The 16,741-nt window shown below is 42.0% G+C and overlaps 1 protein-coding gene across 3 annotated transcripts in view; it reads left to right on the forward strand.

The window, feature by feature from the left end:
* Window positions 1–752: 752 nt before the first annotated feature.
* LOC108896806 (estrogen-related receptor gamma) overlaps window positions 753–16,741 on the forward strand; it is a 29,016-nt gene continuing 13,027 nt past the window's right edge. Inside the window, exons 1-4 of one of the 3 annotated variants that reach the window (XM_018696047.2) lie at window positions 753–1,091; window positions 14,298–14,549; window positions 14,699–14,856; window positions 16,227–16,343. In XM_018696047.2, the coding sequence (XP_018551563.1) occupies window positions 14,311–14,549; window positions 14,699–14,856; window positions 16,227–16,343 (514 nt within the window). In that variant the 5' untranslated portion in view covers window positions 753–1,091; window positions 14,298–14,310. Of the gene's footprint in view, window positions 1,092–8,682; window positions 9,105–14,297; window positions 14,550–14,698; window positions 14,857–16,226; window positions 16,344–16,741 lie in introns of those variants that run through there. The other 2 variants (XM_018696046.2, XM_018696045.2) reach the window with 2 other exon arrangements.

Here is a 16,741-nt window from a genome sequence, read left to right on the forward strand (position 1 = left end):
TAATGGGATAAGCAGTATAGATGGGATGGATGGATGTTATGTTGATTCAACACTAATTTTAGCCCATGTCTGGTGACTACCATTTAAATGAGAGGAAACTCAGCCGCTAACAAATTTATTTATTTATCTTTTTAACCAGATTCTTATTTCTCCCAGGCTTATACTCAAACTGTGGTCTGTTAAATGAACCTGTTGACATACATTTTATGTCCACTGTCTATGAAGCCAGTTTCAGCCTCTGGTACTGACATCCATCGATTAAACACAAAGTAGGAGAAGTTTCTAGTCTTGTTTCTGAGACAATGTGCACACACACACACCACACACACACACAGATTCTTTTGAGGAGAACTTTAAGCCATAACTGCTCATAGGAACATGCCCTCTAAACATTTCCAACTCCGTCAACACATGCATTGCATTCACATGCTGACTCAACATCACTGAAATATGATGCTCTCTCTCTCTCTCTCTCTCTCTCTCTCTCTCTCTCTCTCTCTGTGTCTCCCACCCTCCCCTTCTTTCTCTCCCTCTCTCTCTCTCTCTTTCTCTCTCCCCATCTTTTGTGAGGCTGCAATAGAAAACGCTCCTCTGTATCTATAGGAATACAGGAGCGCTGTGTGTCCTCTACCCTTCCTTCTAACTCCCCACCTCCCTCTGCATATAAGGGAACGCTGGCTGTGTCCTCCACACACACATACACCTCCCCACCACCACCACCCCCTTCTCTTAGCCACACTTTCTGTCTGACACACTCTCTCAGGACTCCCCCCTCCCACCCACTCACCCTACACCCCCTGTGAGCAAGCTAGGCAGGTAGGTAGGTAAACTCAGCACTGGATCAGAGAGAGAGAGAGAGAGAGAGACGCTGAGAGGAGAGAAAAGGAGGGAGAGGGAGAGAGAGAGAGAAATGTGTGTGTTTATGTATTTGTGTGTGTTGGGATCGAGTGTGTGTGTGTGTGCCGCTGCTGCATCGCTGAGCTACAGAGACCGGAGGCAAGGAGAGCTGGAGCGTTTGTCCTTGAGACTGACTGACTGACTGCAGCTGTAGAGCGGAGGACCAGCCAGCCAGCCAGTGGATGAAACTGACAGTGAGTACGGAGCAAAAGCAATAAGACGAGCGAACGGGGGAAGAAGTAGATGCCGGGGTTTCTTTTAATTGCAGCAAATGGACCACTGTGTGTGTTGTGTGTGTGTGTGTGTGGTGTGTGTGTGTGTGTGTGTGTGTGTGTGTGTGTGTGTGTGTGTGTGTGTTTTCATTTCTGTCTGCTTAGAAACAGTCCAGTGGGGTGTTTGAAACAGGAAACAGAGGTGTTTGTACAGTGCATGTGTGTGTGTGTGTGTGTGTATATGTGCCTGACCAGGTGAAGGTCTACTCTGCTCCCAGGTGAACTTATCTCTCAGGCTTTTTATTGGCTCCCATCAGCACTTGCTTTTGAGCCTGTATGTAGGACTTTGCGAGCAGTTCAGCAATTGTTCAGTTTCTCTGCAGCAGTGTCCACTGTTTCTTTGTGTGTGTGTGTGTGTGTGTGTGTGTGGTATAAAGAAAGATGTCAGTAAACATAACATTACTGTACATCTCCACAGCTCTGTCCCCTGCTCTCCTCACACTCCTCCCATCCCCCCCACCCCCCCTCGCTCTCTCACAAGCTTGTGTTGACAGATCGATAGTTATGCATCTATAATTGGAAGTCATCATTTATGGCGACCCTCCAAAGCGAGTCATTATCATGTGTAATCTTGCAGAAAATTACATTTTGACTGGTGTACCTCAGCGTGGCCAGGAATCGTCGAGGCTTGCACTGAGCGGGGGGCTAACTTGGCTGAGGGTGGGGTTACTGTGAGTGGACATCCCCACCCCACCCCAAAAATGTCTGGAGACGGGGTTGGGTTGAGGGGAGAGCCATGAGGTGTTTTGTGAGAAAGAGGAGTGGAGGATGGAGGGGGTGGTGGGTGGTTGAGGATTTTTTTTTTTTTTTCTTTTCATTAAATCTTGCCCCAAAAGCTTTGGAAATCCTCGCAGCGCCCCTGGGTGCATCCGTATGATCAGATGAGGACAGACAGGAAGGGAACCATAACGCAGAATTTCCATGAAAGACAAAAAAGAAACAAAGAAAGAGGGAAGATGGTGCCACAGCGTGAAAGATTAGACAAAGAAGGAGGAGGAGAAGAAGAAGAAGAAGAAGGGAAGGAGGCGAAGGAATCAGAGAAAGAGAGAGAGTATTGGCAATAGCTCACCGTGGTGTGAGACAGGTGTCGTGAGATGAGACTGGCTCACCTGTGGAGCAGCTGACAGAATGTGTTAGGCCACGTTAGAGGGGTGCTGAGATGGATAGGGTAGATAGAAAGAAAGCCAGGAGGTGAATACACAAAGCTGTGGTAGACTTTTTTTTAAACATGACAGGATAGCTCTTTTAGTCCGCGTGTGTGCATCTGTGTTGATTTGTTTATAGTAGACATGCTGACAGTGAGCCAGAAGGCTAAATTTACCACCTGTGGAGATAAAAGTGATATGATGAGATAGACTGTGTGCTGCTTTTGTGTGTGTATGTGAAAGTGTGTGTAATAGTTACTGACATCAGCAGTAGGTGTGTGTGTGTGTGTGTGTGTGTGGTGCTGACTCTCAGGATTCAGAGTGTGTTGGGCCCACACTGGCGGCTCCTCACCTGAGAGAGGTCTGGGAGCCAGGTGTGTGTCTGTGTGCATCTGCTTATGTATAAAAGGGGGTTAAACTTGTGTAAGAGCATGTGTATGAACCTTATCTTTTCAAAGCCATTCAGTACAAATCTTTTTTTTTTTTTTTAATCAAACAAACAAACAAAAAAAAATATTCCTGTGCTGCATTCAAAGGCCTATTTAAGTAAAAGTACAAAAGTATTAGTTGAATTCATTCTAAGTATCAAAAATATAAGCTCCAGTAACAGATAAATTATTCTATATTATTTTATTTGATTGTCAACCCTAACCCTCAAAATGGTGAAAAGATGAATCTGAGGATTTGAGGGATGATTGATGGGGCAGGAAAGAAGAGAAAACAAAGTTCTGCATTCTTAATTTTGAAGGATCTTTCTTCAATATTTGTTGTTTTTTTTCTGGAATATTGGATAAGTTTACTTCTTTGGACCTCAGACCTTTCATTTGAAAGAAACATCTGAGAAGGTTAGAGGGGAAATCTGTCAACTACACACTGCTTTATTGTAAGGGGTAGCAAGCCAAAGAGGTTGTCCAAGGCAATGTACTGAAGTAGAAGTATAAAGCGTCAGAAAATGGAAAGCCGAGGCCTTTTATTTAGGTCTGAAAATAGACGGTTGCTCTTAGAGGAAAAATAAAAAGGGAGAAAACTCAAGAAGAGCAACAGAGGAGAGACCACTCTTCATGGATGGACAGACATGGAATAAATATAATGTTTATCTAAATGCAAACATCTCTGAAGAATATGGACAAGTGGGTGAACTGCTGGTGACCAGAGGCTGACCAGTTAATCCCATGATGCTTGTGGAGAATATGAAGGGCCTGTGCTGTGGTACATCCACATTATGTTGTTTGGAGAGGCTTGGTTACATAATCACCTCAAGAACTTCCAGATGGGCACCTGCCAGAAGAGAAGACAGCCTGGCATGATGACGGGACAGAAGAACAATGAAACCCGGCTCTGAGTGTGCTCTGTAATCGACTGTTTAAACTTCAGTCACATTACAGCTCCATTAGAGTCCTTAACAGTGCCTTTAAATAATCAACCCTTATCACACTCATTGTTAGTTCAAGGCATCGTGACGAGCTGCTGTGAATGTCAAAGAAATTCCTCCACTAGGGGGCAGTGGAGCCAAGTTATTAAGGTTTCTAAACCAGCAGTATGAGCCTGCAATTGTACTGATTTTCTCTGTGGCGTTTAATCTCAAATATTCATAAAATGATCCCAAGTTAGTTGTAATGAAATCCTGCCGGCCTGAATGCCTTCCTGTGCGTATATATGTTTCCCAGCAGTGACTCACTTCCTCCCCAGTGGGACTGTCAGATCTCCAGATAAGTGAAAACCATTTGAAGACCATTGACCCGCTGAGGATAGCAGCAGCAGCAGCAGGAGCAGCAGCAGCAGGTCCCACTAGCTCTATAAGTGACATTTCTATGGTTATGTTGCTTTAAGCTTCTCCCTGAGGCTTTCTAAGGTTTCTGGTGTGGATGTGTGTGTGTGACCTCTGATCCCTGTACAGTGCACTACAGATCAATAGAATGAAACTGATCCTATTCCAAGTGCTCATCTGTCGCTCAATCCATCATTTTGTGTATCGTTTCCCTCCAATCCATTTATTTAAAGGCATAAAACTGTAAAGCATGTATATAGATTGAAGTTTTTTTCTATTTCTACATGATAGGATATCTTGTTTTTTCTCTATTTGTCTCTCCTCACATGTCTCCATTTTACTTTCTGCCTCCCTTTTTTCTGTCTCCTTTTCTTCTTCCCTCTGTCTTCCCCCTTTTGTGAACCAGTTAAATCTCTGAGAGGTACTGTGTCGGAGCAGCGAGACAATGGTGTTTGCACACAGTGTCAATAGTCTTTCTCTCTGTCTCAGTAATTGATGGATGACTGTGAGTCAGGCATAAACTAAGCAGATTACACTCACTAGATCTGAGGGTTGATGCTAATGTGTGTGTGCGTGAGTGTGTGTGTGTGTGTGTGAGTGTGTGTGTGTGTGTGTGTGTGTGTGTGTGTGTGTGTGTGTGTGTGTGTGTGGTGGGGGCTGGAGTTGGAGAGTGACTGTCCAGTTTTGGAAGTCAATCCGACAGCTGTCCCCAGAGGCTGAGATTTGGTGGCTGTGATTTTAGGGGATGTGGAGAAAAGGGGCAAACACACACACACATGTAATGGAGCCTGCTTCACCCGTACGTTTCCTTTTTCTTCACAGAAAACTGGATGCATCTGGTGTTGGGTCAATAGCTGGCAGCTGGGTGCTGTGTGTTATTGAACTCCTGTCTTCAGTTCAGCCGCAGCAGTGTAAAAATATTTTTGATGGTTAACTGCAGCCACGCGTGTTCGGTTTCATTTGCTGCATTTAGCTTGTTTCTATTCCTTGTCATTTCTGGATTTTGCTTTGGTTCATGTCGTTGTCCTCCGCACTGCGTTTACTTGTCAGTCAGTGTCTGGTTTTATTGTTTTTTGTTTGTTTGAAGTTGGCATGTTTTTTCATACATCCTTTCTGTTCAAGCTGCCTATTTGTCCCTATATTTTTTGTCCTAAATACATTTTTGACATCTAGAAGGATTTTTTTTTTTACAATAACACAAAATAGCCATCTTTTATTCATCCCTTATTCGTTTTTTCCTGTTTTTGTACGGAGCATGACATTTTATGATTTAAAAATGAACTTGTGGTGATGGACAAATCAATGGAGACACTTTTTCTAGATTACCATACCTTTGGCATTTTTGTGCTGCAATTTCTTGACCAACATGTACACAGACACATTATATCTGCTAAAGGCTACAGTACATTGGCTGATATATCAGCCCAAATAACTGATCAGCCTGGCTGTTCTTTATATACGATCCAACAAAATGTATTGTCCAATTTAAATGAGATACTTAGTTGATTAATCAAAGAAAGAAAGAAAAGAAAGACAAGGATTGGCTGCTTTCCCGTGTTCTCCATCATTTTGAATAGAGTACAGTTGAGTTTTGGACTGCTGCTGGAGACGAAACAGGAAAAGTGAAGATGTTACTTTGCATTCTGGGAACCTTTAAGGAGCATTTTTCAACCTGTTTTCACAAGGTGAACAGTTAAGGGATCACCAAAGTCATTATATTTCATCTTATAGGAACAATCCATCCAATAGTTGTTAAAGCATCAGTGGGTTTCGTCCTCTGGTGACCACAAATATCTGTACCAAAATTCATGGTGATCCATCCCTGGAGCCGCGCCACTAGCTTAGCTAAAAATGTGATAGATTATTGGACGTACAGCTTTAATCTTAATCTACTCTGCTCTTGTTTGATGATAATTGTTCCGTCAACTAGTGCAACATCTTTTCACTCCGTAACTGTATCAAACTTCAACAGGGATGCTGGTGCGAAGTGAAACAAAAACCCTTTGTGCAGTAGCACACAGCGATGAGGAAATTATCAGAAAAAATAAACTACTCAGGAGTGTTCTTTCCTTCAAGTGGTTCACCTGACGCCACGCAGACTTAACTCATATGTGCTTTACTACTGTTGTGGTGCGCCTCAAGACCACTCAGTCCGGTGCCAAGGAAAATTTCAACCATTGATAAAAATGATTAATCTCTGTTTTAATTTCGACACGCACTTTCCCTATTAATGAATATGTGAAAAACACCTCAGCTTTTTATGGCAGCTGGCAAACTAAAAGCCTCTGATAGATAAGCGCCACTTGGCTTTAACGTCAACATTCAGCTTCCTAAATGGTTTATAGAAGATAATTTCTCTGTGTAGATAAGTTTTTATGTGATACATTAACTTTAGGAGATTTGATACGATAGTGGCACTCTGTCTGGCTTTTTGTATTTTATGATTGAGATAAAATTATCTGCCTTTAGAAATCACTCTCTTTATCTCTCATGGGTTTTTGTATGCGCTCTCTCCTTTCTGTTTGCACATGCTTTGCGTCCATGTTTGTTTACACGTGTGGCATGTCTGTGTATGTAGCTGCTTTAATTCAGTGTGTGTGTGTGTTTCTGTTGGCCGGGTGTTTCATGTGGTACATAATGAGATAAGGTCCACTCCACGCAGTCTGCTGTCTGGCCCTTTATCAGAGCAGCAGATTAGCGCAGGTGATTTCATTCCTGTGGAGATTGGTGCGGCAGGGGTCAACTCAGAGCACAACGTCACATCGATGAGAGAGGAAGGGACGGGTCGACACTGAGGCTTGCGAGCACCAAACTCCCTTTGACGTGCTTTCAAACCCTGATCATTTTTGATTGAAAACAATTGTTCTTCCACCATCATATGTTAAAAGACTTGGGGTGCATTTTCCACATCTGATCTTGTACGCTGATGGAAAATCCTCCAGGGAACCCGATACTGTGTCATATATTAATTCAAAAACAGCTGTTACACACTCATACAATCATTTATTCTATGCTCCATTGCATGCATTCATACCGCATGATATGCTGGGACCTCGGGGTGTATACTGTCAGGATTTGAATTCGACCCATGACCTCAAGGCTCAAGAGAAGAATCTTAATGTATCTGTATGTATGTATGTATGTAACACACTATGGGTGTTTTGTGTGCGTACAAATGTGTGTTTGTGTGTCTGCATAAAGAGGGATTTTTGTTGACCTGGACAGATCACGCGTGAATCTGTCTTTTAAGTGGATTAGGACACAGTGACCACAGGTTGCATAAGTCTCACTTAACACTGGGCTGCTTAGTTCACTCTCACGGGAGAAATGACGCTGTTCATTAGTGGACTGATTAACTGAATTACTGTCCTATTGTTGTTATTAATGAAGGTAGATTTATATACAGAATTCCATTTAAGCTTTAGTAAATTAAAGAATGTTTTTAATGTTTTAGAATTTCATTAATTTCATGCTACAGGCTGCACCACTCAACTTAAATTTCTCAAAGTGTAACTCTGGTTTCCTGCGTGGTGTTGTTTTCTGTCGACCGTATCTTGTTACACTTGTTAACCTTTTATGTTTTGCGTGCCAGGCCACCACTACCTACTGTGCTTCTTGTTGCATGTGTGTGCACGTGTGTGTTGTTAGTGAAAGGTGAAAAGCATCACACCAGGCATACGGCCATAGCTGATTAGATCAGATAAAAGTACAAGGTGGAAGTTGGGTAAGACTTGGTTACAAAGTGTGTTTCTGTGTGTGGACATGTTGCTTCGTATATGTGCGGAAAGATGTGGATTTTATTTTAGAGATGGCACTGGCAATTCAGTATTATATTATCAAGTGTTTAGACAATGTTTGGTTCATTGAGTGTCACCTTTTGTGTCATAGAACATTGTTTCAGTTGTTCTGTCTGTAAATGGCCGTCACAGCTGTCTTTCTTCTGATTCCTTACGTCCAATCAATATCCCAAACCACAAAGATATTCAATTAACAATCATATAAAACCTGGAATCTGGCAAATTTTGTTTGATAAGTGAATTTAATTGATAATTATTTAGTTGATTTCTGATTACTTTTCCATGGATGAACCAATCTATTAATCCACAAAGGGTTATATCTGTGTTTATTTTATTATGTTTACCCTCAAAAATAAGTTAAGCCATTCCACCAATATGTTTTTTCTTTGACAGAAACCTTAAAAACACCAGCAGAGTGATATAACACTGTAATATAATTTGATAAAGTTTGTAATTCAAATTACAAATGTGCATCCTAGCTGTTTTGGGGCAGTAGATGAGATTCTTTTAGAAATTATTCTTGTTATATGTCTAAATTTAGATGTAGGTAATACATTATGTATTTTTTTTTTCATGTCAAGTGGTGTGACAGCAACAAAACAAGCTGCTAATAAGTGAGAGAACACTTTCTATTTTCCTGTACATAGAAACTAAAACCTGCTAAATACCCACATCCTCTCTTGACATATCCACCTGCCCCAGTGAGAGGCCAGCTCCCATTGGCTCAGACGACAGCCAATCAGCTTTTGGCTCAGCCCTCTGGAGAGGGGGAAGGCCATTCAAATGGTGTTGCTGGATATTCATGAGGGCTGGCTTTGCTTGGAGACCCTTGTCACACCACAGCCAGTCACAACAGTCAGGACTTCAAAGGCAGCCAAGCCAGAGGGCCCCGGGGCTGTTGGTGAGAAGTGAGAGTGACAGGAAGGCAGACAGAGGGACAATGAGAGGAGCTGAGAGTGTAATACAACAGTGGAGAGGGCAGTAGATGGAGACAAAGTTTGGAGGCAGAGTAAAGAGAAAGTGACAAAACAGTGCAGTGAAAGAGACAGTTTATTAAAGCTGTAGAGGAGAAGGAGGAAGAAAAAAAAGATAAAGAGAAGTCAGGACAGAGGCAGACGTCCCTGGACAGAACATTTTTCTCCTCTTCGGAGTATGGTGGCAGAGTACATATGGATTTAGTTGACCTCTACCTCCCAGAGTGTTTCACCTACCACTCTGACACAGAGTAAGTACTTTCTCATTGCAAAATGACTCTACAGAGAACGACGTGCACACTGTCAATATGTGTGTAATAAGTGTCACACAGGTGGAAACTGACCTGCTACTGTTTGTGAAAGGTTCAGACAGCTTCTTTGTGATGCTGATCTGTGTGTGTTAATGTCACAAATGTGTTATGTCTGCATATGTATTAATCAGATACTTTGTATTTGTGCTGTGCAGGTATTATGTGCCACATTACAATGCACTGATTAAGATTTTAATACTGAGAACATTGTGTGTGAGATTCAGGTTCCTCTGGAGGCAAATCGAGTGAGATGGAGAAAGTTACAACTCAACTGCTGTGCTTAAGCTTCATCATTATTCCCTCACAAATTACAAATTACAATATTCTCTCATTGAGTCCTTAGAATTTACAGTCTCACTGTTCCTTTTAGAAGAATGCACCTATGCCACATAAACATTTAAGACTATCCTTATCTGTGGCATTTATCCTCCTTTGAATTAAACTGCCGCAAACTGAAATGATCACTTTTAGGCCTCCAGTCTTGCACTAAGCTTTACTGCTGTGTGGGGCTGTGATTTTTTAAAATCACTGATTAATCTGATGATTATTTTAAAATGTCAGAAAATACTAATTGATTCTCGTGACACTTTCATCGAACCCAAGATGAAGTTTTAAAATTGCATCTTTTCTGCGTCCAGAAACCAAAGATGTTCCGTTTGCAATGATAGAAAACAGCCAGACAAGCAGGAAATTCTCACAATTTGGCATCTGAAATTACAGAATGTCCCAAATCAATGATATAAATAGTTGCTGAATAATTTTCCATCAGTTAACTGATCAGTTAATCGACTAAGCGTCTCAGCTCTACTGAGGCGTAATACAAAGGGATTTATGTAAATGACTTACAATATAAAGTGTTTTTTTCTCTTTCCTCTGGGAAAGTTTAGATGAAAATTTCCCAGGTGTGGGGGTTTGTATGCATTGCTTACAGTCGTCATTGTTCAGCCTGTTTGTTTGTTGATAGTCATGGTAAGTGGGTAAGACCAGTTTGGAGGAAAAACTAGTCCTGATGTGGGAGCACTGCGTGGATCTTCCAAGAGCTGGTGAAAATCTTCTCCTGGCAAACACGCCGACTCGAACAAAGCAAACAAGAGCCTGCGAAGAGATGTGCAAAAGCAGCTGTTTGATTACCCAGACACTACTATTTGATTGCCTTTCTTTGCTGTAATCATAAAAAAAAATCACGTTCATTATCATCACTGCTGGGCTTTTATCAGCTGCAGCGTAATCACTCTGCTCTGAGAACACATCTCATCGAACATTTTTTAGGGACTGAAATTAACCCCCCCCCCCCCCCAAAAGCAGAGAGAGATGAAGGGAATTTAAGGCAAAAAAATGCAGGCAGAGAACGAGAAGAAGACGCACGGATGTACAGGTCGGCTGATTGCTGCTGACAGACGCAGCCAGATAAAGAATGGGAGAAAAGGTTGTGACGGCTGCAGATGATCCCCCTGTATGGCACGCTATGTTTCCAGAGCCTGTGGGTCCAGGCTCCAGCTACAGCCACCTCATCTCCCAGCTAACAGCCTTGTCCAAAGCCTGACTAAGGCTCTTAGGGCTGGCTGGGGGTGCCACTGATCCCTGCTCATCTCCTACTGGCTCATTAGTTAAAAAAAAAAAGAAAAAGAAAAAGAAAAAATTCTACTGAGACCCCACTGACCTAAATAACTGCTCCTCGGGGTTAGGGTTAGAGCCAAAAGGTTAGTCAACAAGACCTCAAAAGTGTGTGTTTTTGTAATATTGCATGGAGAGTCTTTTGCCTCGTGTTTTATTTTCACTTCCCCAAGGTTTGTAGATTTGTCCTAACTTCATTTCTGTTGGTCAGTTCCTTCTTATTTTCTGTATTTCTTTCCCTCCCTGTTTTCTTCTCACTCGCCCTCCCTTCCTCCCGTTGGGTCATTGTCTGCATTATGACTCTGCTCATTTGAAAGTGAGTGTTGCCTTCTCTCTTTTCTTTCAACCCCCCCAGCTTAATGAGCCACAGGACAGCCCCTTTCTTTCTGTCCCTTCTCGGCTTTTTCACACTCCTTCTATCTGTCTGCCTCTCTTGTAATTTCCTCCCGCCTCTCTTCTTCCTCTTCTTCTTCTTCTTCTTCTTCTTCTTCTTCTTCTCTCTTTCTCTTCCCTTGTCGTTTCACGCTGCATTTTGGCCTTTGTTGCCAGGGTGCAATTAGAGTTGTTTTGGATACTGGGCACAAAGGGAGTGAGGTATGATAACTTTGAAAACCCACTGACACAGACACACAGACACAGACACACACACCCGCTCTGATTTATTCCCCCCCCCCCAGGAGCCATGCCGACCGTCTTTTGATGGGCTTTTATATGGAATTGTAGATTTGTAATCTGTCAGAGTGAATATCACATCACATCTGATCACCCCACTCTAATGCCATTTCATTATGGAAGCAAAACACCAACATCCCTCCACCCCCACCCCCTCGTGATGCATTATAATGTGCGAGCATAAAGTACATCTCTCTCTGTACCTGTCAGAGACTTGACACAGCAGTATGGACAACTGTGACGGATAGCCAATAAGGGTAACAGTGAGTCATTTTAAAAGGAAACTGAAATCTTTTCTGTATATAATCTTCAAAGAGGATTGGAGGGATTGAAAACAGAACCTTGTAGGTTGAAGCTGGTTCATTGGTTAATGAGAGAAACTCAAGGGGCTTAAGATGAGGGCTAAATGTCATTTAAATATGAGTGTACTGGAATTGATATTGATAATATTGTAACTAGAGGAAAATAATATATTTTTTTCAAGTTAAGAAAGTCTTAAATGATCTAGTCACTGTTAAATGTGAAAAATGTTGCCTTTTTAACAAAAATGCTCTGACGAACCTTTGTGTGCTACTTTCCCAGTGCCAAAAAATTGACAAAGCTAAGCTAGCAGCTAGCTAGTTGACATAGCACAGCATTTAGCAGCTAACAAGACTTTATATTTCCTTCCTTCCAAGATGTTAGAGACCAAAGCAGAACTTAAAGTGAGCAGTGAATATTGGACTTACATTTGGCCAGCAACCAGAAACATGCCTCCATAATGTTGCTCTGTGTGTGCTGGATATGTAAATAGGCAAATCTTTGCTAGCATGTTCGCCATAACATGTTTATAAGCCAAAAATACTGTATGTCAGTGTTGTATTTACAGCTTGTTACACTGCTAACACTGTAAGCAACTAAAAATGCCAATTAATACGAGTTTAAAGTTTAAAAGCAGTTGTACAAAGCTTGACCTAAAAAAAAAATTACAATTTAGATGAAAAAAAAAAGTCTGATGAAAAGAAAAAGGCAAAGTTGTATGAAGTTCAAAGCCAAATTTGGCACCTAACCGCTTTTCATATTCAGTGCTATGAACATAGCAATTTACCTGTATCAAAAAAGTATTGAGGTTCAATACCCAACCCTACAAGCCATCAGCCACCATACGATCATAGTTGTCTTCTTAGATGGGCGTCTTACTTGTTGGCTCTCATGGTGTCTTTTCAGTCTGTCCCTTACTGTGTGTCTGTAGGTCTGTCTTTGTGGGTTTGTAGAGGGGTCGATAGCGCGTGACCATGGTTTACTCTGGGGGTGGTTAAAAGCACCCAGTTTCTTTGCCTACCAAATGACTTGTGGAGAGTAGAACACTGATTTACATGGCAGGAAACAGACCAGCTTGAACATCCAAGTCACCACACCGAGATTGGATTGAGAGAGTCATATTGATGTGTGGATTGTGTGTGTGTGTGTGTCTCCCAGCATGTGGGAGTGTGCGGCGGAAAGAGAGAGGGGGAGACAGCAGAGGATTTTTTAAAGTTGGCCTGGCGACAAACAGTTGCATGCAAGTATGTGTTGGGGTGTTTACGAAGACACATGCTTTAAAATGTGTCTGTAAGTGTGTGTGTTTATGTGTGTGTGTATGTGCGGTGAGCTTTAGTGCGTTCCCGTTCACGTGAATCTGAGGTGTGCGCGGAGGAGTGGGAGACTGTCTAAGATTTTTATTTTTACATCCACTCATGAACGTCTGACGCCACAATGTGAGTGTGTGTGAGTGCGGATCACATGCCTGCGAGCCTACTGTACACCTCAGCTGGTTTCAGATGTTTTTTTTTTCTCTTCAGCATGGTGACAGAGAGTCTGTTGTGGTCACATCTTAATCCAATAATAGAGTAGTGATACACACTTTAACACTGTGACATAGAAGAAGGTTTATTTCAAGCGGTTATTATAGAGGTATTCATAGAAAGTACCAGTTTTTTATAGTATTACTATTATATAAATATTTATCTGACTATAAACAAAAAGAGGAAATTATATTGTTATTAAAAACCATTCTCCATTGTCCTTTTTACAGAATTTTATGTTGACCTGTCATGTAAAATAAAAAACAAAAAACTTAATTAGCACTAAACTTTTTTTTTTTATGCTGTGCAGTCTTATGCGTTGCAAAGCATTTGTTCTTTAAATGTCTCCACATTTTTCAATGAAGTGTTGCAGCAACCTGTAAACTGGAGTAGGCTGCAGTGTTGGACAGGTTGAGCGAGATGAGTAACTGAGAGGCACAAAGAGACAATAGAGAGAGGAAAAGAGGCAGGAAAAAAAACGAGAGAGAGAAAGATGAGCGGGTCTGGATTGAGGATAATGGTGATGATGATGCGGATGAATGTTTGGCTATTTCCCTAGGTTTGCTTAAGCAATCTTCTTCTTTGAAAACAAAGCAGCATAATGGACGTCAGCTTTGCATATGTGGGAAATCACAAACGGCTGGTTTTGAAAAGCCCGGGATGGATGGATGCATGAACGAAGGGGTGTGGAGATGGAAAGGTGGAGGTAGTCAAAAAGGGGGGAGAGTGCGATAGTTGGTCCTCATAGCTGGGGCTTTCTGAGCCGTTGTAATTCTGTTTGTAGTTTGCAAATGCATACATGAACCCATAATTTGATGATGATGATTTGCACGTTCACACGATTACAATCTGTGTAAATGATGGCCAACTTAATAAAACTAATCATAGCCCACAGACCTGAAGGTCAACTACCGGTCATTAATAATAATGACAAAAGCAAGCTGAAAGTTATTCTCTCACCATCATGAATATGTATTAAAATAAGGTGTGTACACAATCATATATCTTTTAATTTTTCCTCCAGACTTCTGGGCAGGATGTCAGTGAGGGGCTTGGACCCCAGCTGTCCCTCCTCTATAAAGCGTGAGCCCTCCAGCCCGAGCCCCAGCTCCCAGGGAGATGTCAGCCCGGCCCAGCCCAGCCCTGGAAGCTCTTCCTCAGACACCAATTCTAGCTACGGGCCCCTGATTAAGAGTCACGGTCACAGCAATGGGCTGGACTCACCAAGCCTCTATGGTCACGCAGCGGGGTTGGCCAACAATGGAGGAACAAACAGGTTGGTATTTACAGCGTACTGTCCTTTATTTAGTCTGTCTCACCATATTTCAGGTGTTAAATGGAAGCACTGCTACTATCTGAGCACATTCCTCTGAATTTCTCCCTTTCACCTCCTCCCTTCCTGTGTTACTTTCAACCTCGATCTAGAAGGTTCGGTGAGGAAGAAGGCCAAGTGAAGTGTGAGTTCATGCTGGGCTCGGTGGCCAAGCGGTTGTGTCTGGTCTGCGGTGATGTAGCCTCAGGCTACCACTACGGCGTGGCTTCCTGTGAGGCCTGCAAGGCTTTCTTCAAGAGGACCATCCAGGGTAAAAGAGAGACTGATATACATACACACACAAAAAAAACACATTTATGCACAGGAACATGCACCATTTTACACTTAGTAACAGAATTTATTGTGCATGGCCGATAATGCCTTCCTGCATCCTGTAAACCTGTTTTTACGAGCAACATGGTGCAGATGAGCATTTGTTTTGGTATAAACAAGCCCCCATCAGTTAGCTCATAGCTTCCGCCTCTCAAACTGCAGTAAGGCTCTAAATAAAGACCTGTTTGCAAACAGCTGATATGCGGTTAAACTTAAGGCACATCATGTATACAGTCAACATGCTTGAATTTAGGCTTTAAAGCTTTAGATAACATGGTGCTGAATGTGTGTGTGTGTTTTGCCCCAACCCTAAAAGCCTTTAGCAGGCTAGAGCCAGCAGCATGCAGTGTGAGCGTTTTGAAGGGGATTGTCCTGTGCTCTGTCGGCTCGCGGCCCAGGTCAAGGACCTGGCAGGGTATGCTGCGTTTAGGCCTCCAGAAGTTGGCTACTGTAGATGGGTTCAAAGGGCAAACAGGATGAGCAGCTGTCAGATCAAATGGGGAGATCTGATGTCTGGCTCATCAGGTACTTCCTCTTTCTGATGGAGGGTGGCAGCTGAGAGCGCCTGCAACTGGCTGAACGCCATCCAGCTTAATATGCACATTTGACTGCCATCACCATTATTCCTAATTGCATGTTGAGAATGTGGGGTTTTTTGTGTGTGTGTGTGTGTGTCTGTGTGTCATTGCACAGACTGGGAGCAATGGATATATCAGCATCATCTTGATATTAATATATTGCATTTACTGACAAAAATGAAAATTAAAACAAAAATGACTCAGCCTTTTTTTAATGACTTGATTTCAGTCTTTTATCTGAAATTAATATACTAAATACAATAGGATTTATATATAATTATATAGAATTAAGTTTTAGCATGACACTTCAAATTTATAACGCATAGTTTGAATTACAGACTGGAGGTATGGATGTAGAAGTTTAACAGGTGAGGAGAGTCTAATATAAGACTATCCTGGTGCATCATGGGAAGTGTAGGATCCTGTGTTTTCTGGGTTTGATTCCAACTAGGGACTAAATGTCAGGGTTTCTCTCCCTCTGCTGCCTTGATTTCACCTGTTCTTTCTCAGTCTGTTTCTCATAAGCCACTCAACTGTAGAGTACCTCTTCAAATATCATGCTGCAACAGATTTCCATAAAACATAACTCTCAACATGAAAACTGTGAACCACAAACCTGAGTCACTGATAGAAGTAAATCAAGAGATGATAAACAATATTGCTCAATAGTTGCTCAATTTTCTTTACAACAATTTCAAAAACTGTTTCTTTATTCTCTCTTCTCCTGCAGGTAACATTGAATACAGCTGCCCAGCGTCCAATGAATGTGAAATCACCAAGAGAAGAAGGAAATCCTGCCAGGCCTGTCGATTTGTGAAATGTCTGGCCGTGGGCATGTTGAGAGAAGGTCAGCTATATACTGGAAATCACTTTCAGACCTTGGTCAAAACATTGTTTGAGTTGCTTTTTCCAGGATTGATCGGTTGGTTTTCTTGGCAGAAGTTCAAATATCATCCTTTAGACAGTTTAGATAGAAAAAAAGGAGCCAGAGAGTGAAGGCTAACACAAGTCTTATGGCAGTTTCTTTGTTGTGCATTCCCAGAAACAATACCCTGATTACCAGCTGAGATTCTCTTAATGTCTCCCCTGATGAACTGGTGATGGCAAGTACTGTAGTTGTGTAAACGCCAGTGAAACCTAAAACGTCTGACAGTTAAACTTGAGGCTCTTCATGCCAGCTGTGATGTGTGTGTAGGTCTGTGTATGTGTAGTAAACACAGGACTGAACAATGCACTGCCGTGTTT

Source organism: Lates calcarifer, linkage group LG7_1, assembly GCF_001640805.2.
Source record: "Lates calcarifer isolate ASB-BC8 linkage group LG7_1, TLL_Latcal_v3, whole genome shotgun sequence".
Classification (NCBI taxonomy): domain Eukaryota; kingdom Metazoa; phylum Chordata; class Actinopteri; family Centropomidae; genus Lates; species Lates calcarifer.